This window comes from Mus pahari, chromosome 7, assembly GCF_900095145.1.
Source record: "Mus pahari chromosome 7, PAHARI_EIJ_v1.1, whole genome shotgun sequence".
In the NCBI taxonomy this organism is placed as follows: Eukaryota; Metazoa; Chordata; class Mammalia; order Rodentia; family Muridae; genus Mus; species Mus pahari.
The window spans coordinates 3,577,495-3,586,516 of NC_034596.1; the positions used below are offsets into that span (position 1 = coordinate 3,577,495).

The window sequence follows — 9,022 nt, forward strand, 5'->3', positions numbered from 1 at the left end:
TTTTTTTTTTTTGCTGTTTCAGTAGTGGGAATTAAACTTAGGACCTAATTGCTTGCTAGGTACATTTAAGGCAAGTTCTCGACCAGTGAGCTGCATGCTCAGCTCAAAGCCCCTTTTAAAGGAAACAGCAGCTACTCAGTTTAATTCTAAAAAGAACTAAAGAGAACTGCACTTTCTTATTGACATGGTTTGTAAAATTATTCACCTTAACTTTGTGGGGAGTGGACAACGAAGCACATTATGAAAGGACATTGTTCTTCTATGACATCAATTTCTAAGCTAAAAACATCTACAATATCAAGTAGTTGTGAATGATACAAAAGTATAAATCTATCTGTCATGAAATTAAAAATTCCAAAATATTTAAAGTCAACAATAGTAATAATAACTAAATTTAAAGGAAATGTACTGGGTGATAGGTTAAGATCATCTGAATGCCCTCCAAACTTCTAATGAAAGGTAAGACCTAATGAAGGATTAAATGTGTTCCAAGGTCACACTGCTAGTAGGTGGTAGAGGAAGGATGAATTTATGTCTGTTTTATATCAAAATGTCGTGCTCTTAACTTCTACAGTCTCTGTATCACTAGAGAAATAATTGTGAGAACTTATATCCATTCCCCCAAACTTCAAGCTATGACTTATTTGAATTTCATAAGTAAATCTTAAACTTTCACAACATAAACCTTAGGGTATGTGTGTGGGATGTATGCACATGCTTGTGTAGGTGTATGCATGTGTGTGCATGTGGAAACCAGAGATTCATATTGGGTGCTTTCCTCAATAGCACCCCACCTTCTCTTTTTCTGTTACCTCCCCAACTTGGCTACACTGGCTAGCCAGCAAGTCCAGGAGTCCTCCTTCCTCTGTCTTTCCAGCACTGGGATAACAAACATGGTCTGCCATGCCCATTTCTTTACACAGACTATACAGCACTAAACTCAAGTCTTGTGTGGCAAACACTGTACCTACTGAGCCAGCCCCACAATCACCTTCTTGGACAAAACCTCTCACTATTAGCTTTTCAGTGTTCAAATGTCATTTTTCCTCTTATAAGTAAAATATTTTGTTTAAAAATAGATTTTAGACAATGAAATCTTCTACTCCCAAAAATTGAAAAGCAATTTTGAAACGCGTTTTTTTAAGCTATTTAAAATTTCTTGATGTGAGAACAAGAATATAATCTTTTGAATCATGTCAGTGATATATAATGTATAGATATGTAAATATGTAAATAATGATCTTAATTTTTCTAATTTCTTCATAGGCTGAAACTTACTTTTCCTGGAAGATGATACACATACATAATGATTTTACCTGGTTTCCCTTTCTGATTTTGTAATGATTTGATAGTTCTGATAATGGAGATTTAAGTATAGGTGCTATAGTATGTTTTCTCTTCAATGTTTCTTAGAAAAGTATCTTTTCTAAGTTATTATAATTGGGCTTTGTTCTTAATGGTTTCTTTTTTTTTTTTTTTTTTTTTTTTTTTTTTTTTTGGTTTTTTGAGACAGGGTTTCTCTGTGTAGCCCTGGCTGTCCTGGAACTCACTTTGTAGACCAGGCTGGCCTTGAACTCAGAAATCCACCTACCTCTGCCTCCCGAGTGCTAGGATTAAAGGTGTGCGCCACCACTCCCGGCTTCTTAATGGTTTCTAACAGGTGACAAAATGCCACTGAAAACCTAGATGATAGGCTGAGTGACTACTGCTCATGCCCTGGGTTGTGGGTGTACTCCACTGTACTTGGTAGCAGACAGTTAAGTTGGACTAGTTCTATGTTTCTGTTCTCTCCTTCCTTGGGGACTGATGAACCAATGCAGTGGCAGCAGAACTGTCACATCTCCCCCACTTGTAGTAGAGGCTAGTTGGAAAAAGCCAGTCAGAGGTCTACTGGTGGCCAGCACTGGTAACACCATGACATCACATATTAGACGGCACTCCAGTCTGATTTACCTCCTGGTGGTGCTGTGGGCAAACTGAATAGGAACATATCTACAGTAACCACCCTGTGATGAGCGGAGTGGTATGTGGCTTTTCCACAATAAGCCCTTCTTCACGGGTTGAGGAGAGCTCAGCTTTATTTTCTGTGGCCTCAGCTCTCTTCCCAACTAGAAAAACTCTTAACCTCAACAGGCACTTTGTGAATACAGACGACAACATTAAACTAAATCAATTAAATTCACAGGCCAGATCTGCAGGGTGGCACAACAAGAGCTCCCAGAATACAGGAGCGAGGGAGAAGCATGGTGCTATACGAAGTCCCCTGTGCCCCTGCCTCAGGTCCCACATTAATGGTGCTGAGGACCCTTCTAAGTGCTGCTCAGAGATGTTCCCATGCAGTGGCTGCAAGAAAAACTCAGGTGTGATCAGGTCATCTGTGTCATACTTAAGAGGTAGTTGAGAATAAAATAAATGATTAATGCATTTGTTGGGGGAAAAAAAGAGCTAGTTGAACAAAGAAATGGTGGAAAAAACAGGAACAAAAATATCTGAAATGGATCGAATCTGAATTAAATATAAAAAGGCTTTCCATTTTCCTCTAAATACATGTACATCAGCTACTTGAAACCTATCTACTTTAGAGACTAGGAATACAATCAGTAGGAGTAATTGGACCTTGAGTCCTGAAAACCTTTTTAGTAGGAGTCTCAAAATTCCAGGAGCAAACAAAGGGCAGCTGTTAGTTCACTCAGGTCCCTAGAGGATCAGCCGAAGTATGCTGACTTTTATTTTTATTTTTTTATTTTTTAAAGATTTATTTATTTATTGGATGTAAGTACAACTGTAGTTGGCTTCAGACACCCCAGAAGAGGAGTCAGATCCCTTTACAGATGGTTGTGAGCCACCATGTGGTTGCTGGGATTTGAACTCAGGGCCTTCGGAAGAGCAGTCGGTGCTCTTAACCGCTGAGCCATCTCTCCAGCCCCATATGCTGACTTTTAAAGTCCCAGTCTTGCCTTAAGCACAGAGTTTAGTTGAAAGAACAGCAGCTGGAGATCAATGCCATTAACCCTCTCAGCTGTACCTCTCCCCAACGAGCAAGCCATCCAATCATAGTTGGACTATGGAGTTGAAAGAACTTACACTAAAGTTACTTTTTGGAGGTATAAAATGCAGAAGCATACCCTCTGACTGGCTTCTTCCTCCCTTCTGTTCTTTTTCTATGGTCAGGGCAATAAGAAGGGTGCGTCTTCCCTGCATATAATCCACTGAAGGCAAAGGAGACCCTGAGCACAGGCTTCTTGGAGTAGAGTGACTTAACTGTGTGTCACCTGTATTGTCTCCTGACAACAAAGATTCTTATGAGCTATTGATATAGCTGATGCTGTAACCATATTAAAACTATTTCAAGGATATTATTTTACACTATTAACTTGCATATGTAATAATACTAAGTATTAGAAATAAAAAGTTAATTCTACCTAGTGATTTTGGTAGCAGATTCTTGACAAATTCTGCATGATCTCCCACGTGTAGTATGCTGTAGACACTGGTATTCATTAATTCTTCCTGATTGTAACCCAAGTAGCTGGTCACATTTTCTGATACAAATACAATTCTTCCTTCACAGTTCACAACAAAGAAGAATCCATCCAAAGCCTGCAAAGCAAAAAATAAAAGAAAGGAACGGATTAAGACATGAAGGCACTGATTAAAATATTGAAAGGTTAAAAGATAAAAGGAAAACTTTTATCTTTTAAAAGATACTCTTTAAAAAGATACTAGAAATAAATATATGTCAAGTTAAAGTGCTGACTGGCTCTCTGTGGGGTGGGTCATAATTTTCAAATGGTCTATACAGTAGGTATGAATGAAAATCAACAGTCTTTCTTAGAAATAATTTTATTTAATTTTTTTTATTATTTCTAAGTGCATGTGTATATATATGTGTGCACACACACTTGAGTGTGCACACATGAGTGCAGATGCCCTTGGAGGACAGAGAGGTTGGATGTCCTGTAACTGTTACAAGTGGTTGTGCCACTTGATGTAGGTGCTAAGAATCAAACCTGGGACTTCTGTAAAAGTAGTATGTTCTCTTAACCACCAAACAGTCTCCACATTGCAGAAAGAATTCTTATTGTAGTAAATGCAAAGTAAGTGACTCATTCAGTGTTGAAAGTCTCTACATTATGTAGGTTAATTCCTGGCCTTTGCCTTTGAGAAACCTGTTCAAGAATGGACATGCATTATAAAGCACTAGTGATCAATCAAGTGTCACACATACATAGAACACCGTGAGCACAGAGCAGGATGCCTAATTTTGGAGTGGTGGTGGTGATGAGAAGCAACTTACAAAGTCCTACTTGACTTACGGGGAGGGGATGAGAGGAGTAGGGCATAGGGAAGTGACTGCAGAAAGAGAGAAGCACAGGCCACCTGGCAAGGCATAAGCAGTGTAGAGCTGAGTACAAAGTACAATGAGGCCTGTGGGTAGCAAACACCTTAGTGGAATGGAAGGAGCCAGGGTCTAGAGGCCTCCTATGTGCAGAAATGGAACCAGGCTTCTCCAAGAGGAGATATAGACACCCCTAGGGGCACAATATATTTCCAGTGGCAAAGAAACTGTTAGAACCTTTAGACTGAAATCTAAAACATATGGAAGAAATCAAGCCCTATAAACATATAATACGATGGTCCTTTAGGAAGTCCAGACAGTTCCAAATTTTTAGGGAAGATTTGGAATACTGAAGCTGTCAATGTCACCTTATTTATTTGGAATCTTCCTATTTGAAAAATGATGTAATTATTTTGTTACAGAATATACAACTGAAACAACTCAATTTAAAAATGGGCTATTGAGCCCGGAGCTGACCCTGTGCCAAGCTTTCCATACCCAAATCCCACCAGGAGAGAGCTGGTCTCCCAGGAGTGCTGACACACCTGAGAGCACAGGTAAGACCAACTCTTCTGCTCAAATTGCTGGCCCAAGACAGACCCTCCTGGAGCCTTCAGGACACAGGAACTGAGGAGTAACCTGGGACAGGATCCTCCTGGTTTCCATCTGTGCCTGGAGCCCTCTGTGCTACAGCTTTCCATACCCAAATCCCGCTTGGAGAGAGCTGGTTTCCCAGAAGTTCTAACACAAAGGCTTATAGGAGGGGCAAGCCACAGTCAGAGACAACAAGTCCAGCTAACACCACATATAACCAGATGGCGAGAAGCAAGTACATGAACATAAGCAACAGAAACCAAGGCTACTTGGCATCATCAGAACCCAGTTTTCCCACCATGGCAAACCCTGGATACCCCAACACACAGGAAAAGCAAGACTCTGACTTAAAATCACATCTCATGATGATGACAGAGGACTTGAAGAAGGACATAACCCCTTACAGATATACAGGAGAACACAGGTAAACAGCTAGAAGCTCTTGAAGAGGAAACACAAAAATCCCTTAAAGAATTAGAGGAAAACACCATCAAACAGGTGAAGGAATTGAAAAAAAAAAACCATCCAGGATCTAAAAATGGAAATAGAAACAATAAAGAAAGTACAAAGGGAGACAACACTGGAGATAGAAATCCTAGGAAAGAGATCAGGAGTCATAGATGCGAGCATCACCCACAGAATACATGAGATACAAGAGAGATCCTCAGGTGCAGAAGATACCATAGAAAACATTGACACAACAGTCAAAGAAAATGCAAAATGCAAAAAGCTCGTAACCCAAAACATCCAGGAAATCCAGGCCACAATGAGAAAACCAAACCTAAGGATAATAGGTATAGAAGAGAGTGAAGATTCCCAACTTAAAGGGCCACTAAATATCTTCAACAAAATTATAGAAGAAATTGCCCTAACCTAAAGAAGTGATGTCCATAAATATACAAGAAGCCTACAGAACTTAAAAAGATTGGACCAGAAAAGAAATTCCTCCCATCCCATAATAGTCAAAACACCAAATGAACAAAACAAAGAAAGGATATTAAAAGCAAGAAGGGAAAATGGTAAAGTAACATCTAAAGGCAGGCCGATCAGAATTACATCAGACTTCTCCACAGAGACTATGAAAGCGAGAAGATCCTGGGCAGATGTCATACAGACCCTAAGAGAACACAAATGCCAGCCCAGGCTACTATACCCAGCAAAACTCTCAATTACCATAGATGGAGAAAACAAGATATTCCATGACAAAACCAAATTTACACATTATCTTTTCACAAATCCAGCCTTATAAAAGATAATAAATGGAAAACTCCAACACAAGGAGGGAAACTATACCCTCGAAAAAGCAAGAAAGTAATCTTCTTTCAAAAACCCCCCCAAAAGATAGCCATACAAACATAATTCCCCCTCTAACAACAAAAGTAACAGGAAGCAACAATCACTATTCCTTAATTTCTCTTAACATCAATGGACTCAATTCCCCAATAAAAAGACATAGATTAACTGACTGGATACATATTTTCTAAGCAAATGATCCCAAGATACAAGCTGGAGTAGCCATTCTAATATTGAATAACATTAATGTACAAAGAACTCAAGAAGTTAGACTCCAGAGAACCAAATAACCCTATCAAAAAATGGAGAACAGAGCTAAACAGAGAATCCTCAACTGAGGAAACTTGAATGGCTGAGAAGCACCTAAAGAAATGTTCAACGTCCTTAGTCATCAAGGAAACGCAAGTCAAAACAACTCTGAGATTCCACCTCACACCAGTCAGAATGGCTAAGATCAAAAGCTCAGATGACATGGGCTAGAGCAATGGCTCAGCAGTTAAAAGCACTGAATGCTCTTCTAGAGGTCTTGAGTTCAATTCCCAGCAACCACATGTTGGCTCAAAAACGATCTGTAATGGAATCCGATGTCCACTTCAGGTGTGTCTGAAGGCAGCTATGGTGTATTCATATACATTAAATAAATCTTTAAAAGAAAAAAAAAAACTCAGGTGACAGCAGATGCTGGTGAGGATGTGGAGAAAGAGGAACACTCCTCCATTGCTGGTGGGATTGTAAGCTGGTACAACCACGCTGGAAATTAGTCTGGTAGTTCCTCAGAAAATTGCACATAATACTACCTGAGGGCCCAGATTTACCACTCCTGGGCATATACCCAGATGATGTTCCAACATGTAATAAGGACACATGCTTTACTATGTTCATAGCAGCCATATTTATAATAGACAGAAGTTGGAAACAACTTAGATGTTCCTCAACAGAAGAATGGATACAGAAAATGTGGTACATTTACACAATGAAGTACTACTCAGCTATTAAAAACAATGACTTCATGAAATCCACAGGCAAATCAATGGATCTAGAAAATATCATCTTGAGTGAATGTTCTGGCTAGTTTTGTGTCAACTTGACACAGGCTGGAGTTATCAGTTGAGGAAATGCCTCCATGAGATCTAGCTAAAAGGCACTTTCTCAATTAGTGATCAAGGGGAGAGGTCCCCTTTTGGGTGGTGCCATCTCTGAGCTGGTAGTCTTGGTTCTATAAGAGAGCAGGTTGAGCAAACCAGTGGAGGCAAGCCAGTAAAGAACATTCTTCCATGGCTTCCACATCAGCTCCTGCTTTCTGACCTGCTTGAGTTCCAGTCCTGATTTCCTTGGTGATGAACAGCAATGTGGAAGTGTAAGCTGAATAAACCCTTTCTTCCCTAACTTGCTCCTTGGTCATGATGTTTGTGCAGGAATAGAAACCGTGACTAAGACAATGAGGTAACACAATCACAAAAGAACACACTTTGAATGTACTCACTGATAAGTAAATATTAGGCAAATAGTGTGGAATTTCTAGGATACAACTCACGGACCACATGAAGCTCAAGAGGAAGGAAGACCGAAGAGTGGATACTTCAGTCCTACTTAGAAGGGCAAACAATATAATCAAGGGAAATAGAGTGTGGGAGGGACTTGGGGGGAAGAGAGGAACAGAACCAGTTATGGAGGAGATGTACAGAGGTTCAGGAAATTGAACAATGTAGCGGTGGGGGATGGGAAACTGGGGGCAGCAACCAGAAAGTCCCAGATGCTAGGAAAGCAAGAGGCTCCCAGGACCCCACAGGATAACATTAGCTCCACAAAGGGGAGGAAGAACCTGTTGAGGCCATATCCAGAGATTAGGCATGCCGATACCCCACTCCCCCCTCCCTTTGAAGGATGGGGCCACCTACCCATCTCTAAAATATTAACCAAGAATTGCTCCCGTCTAAAGGAAATGCAGGGACAAAGAGTGGAACAGAGACTGAATGAAAGGCCATCCAGAGACTGCCCTACATGGGGATTCATACTACATGCTACTACATGCAGACACCAAACCCAGGTACTATTGCTGATGCCAAGAAGTGCTTGCTGACAGGAGCCTGATACAGCTGTCGACTGAGAGGCTCTGCCAGATCCTCACCAATAGAGATGTAGATGCAGCCAACCATTGGACTGAGCACACAGACTCAAATGGAGAAGTTAGGGGAAGGACTGAAGAAGCTGAAGGGGCCTTATCTGGCCCTTGGTCCTGTGAAGGCTTGATGCCCCAGTGTAGAGGAATGGTAGGGCAGTGAGGCAGGAGTGGGTAGGAGGGTTGGGGAATATCCCCATAGAAGCAGGGTAATGGGGGATGAGATAGGGGGTTTTCAGAGAGGAAACTGGAAAAGCTTTGAGCAAGCAGGGAAAGATCCCTCATTCACTCCAGCTGGGACTGCAAAGTGCTGCAGCACTGTGGAAATAGGGGTGAGAAATTCTCAAAAAACTAAAAATAAAATAAGTCTACCATATAACCCAGCTCTCCTCCTCCTGGGGACCTGACCAAAGGACTCAGCATCCTATTCCATGTTCATTCAGCCTGCTCACTGCTGCTGAATTCACAGTAGTTAAGAAACACAAAGGGGTGTCATGTGTTTTGCAGATTGTATCTTGGGTATTCAAAATTTCTGGGCTAAATCCACTTATCAGTGAGTGCATATCATGTGTATTCTTTTGTGATTGGGTTACCTCACTCAGGATGATATCCTCCAGATGCATCCATTTGCATAAGAATTTCATAAATTCATTGTTTTTAATAGCTGAGTAGTACTC

At 40.7% G+C, this 9,022-nt stretch overlaps 1 protein-coding gene across 9 annotated transcripts in view; it reads right to left on the reverse strand.

Annotated features, from left to right (window-relative positions):
• Positions 1–9,022, reverse strand: part of Ncoa1 (nuclear receptor coactivator 1) — a 230,840-nt gene that overhangs the window by 77,827 nt on the left and 143,991 nt on the right. For all 9 annotated transcript variants that reach the window (XM_021201369.2, XM_029540757.1, XM_021201368.2 and 6 more), the window contains one exon: positions 3,423–3,600. In XM_021201369.2, the coding sequence (XP_021057028.1) occupies positions 3,423–3,600 (178 nt within the window). The remainder of the gene's footprint in view (positions 1–3,422; positions 3,601–9,022) is intronic.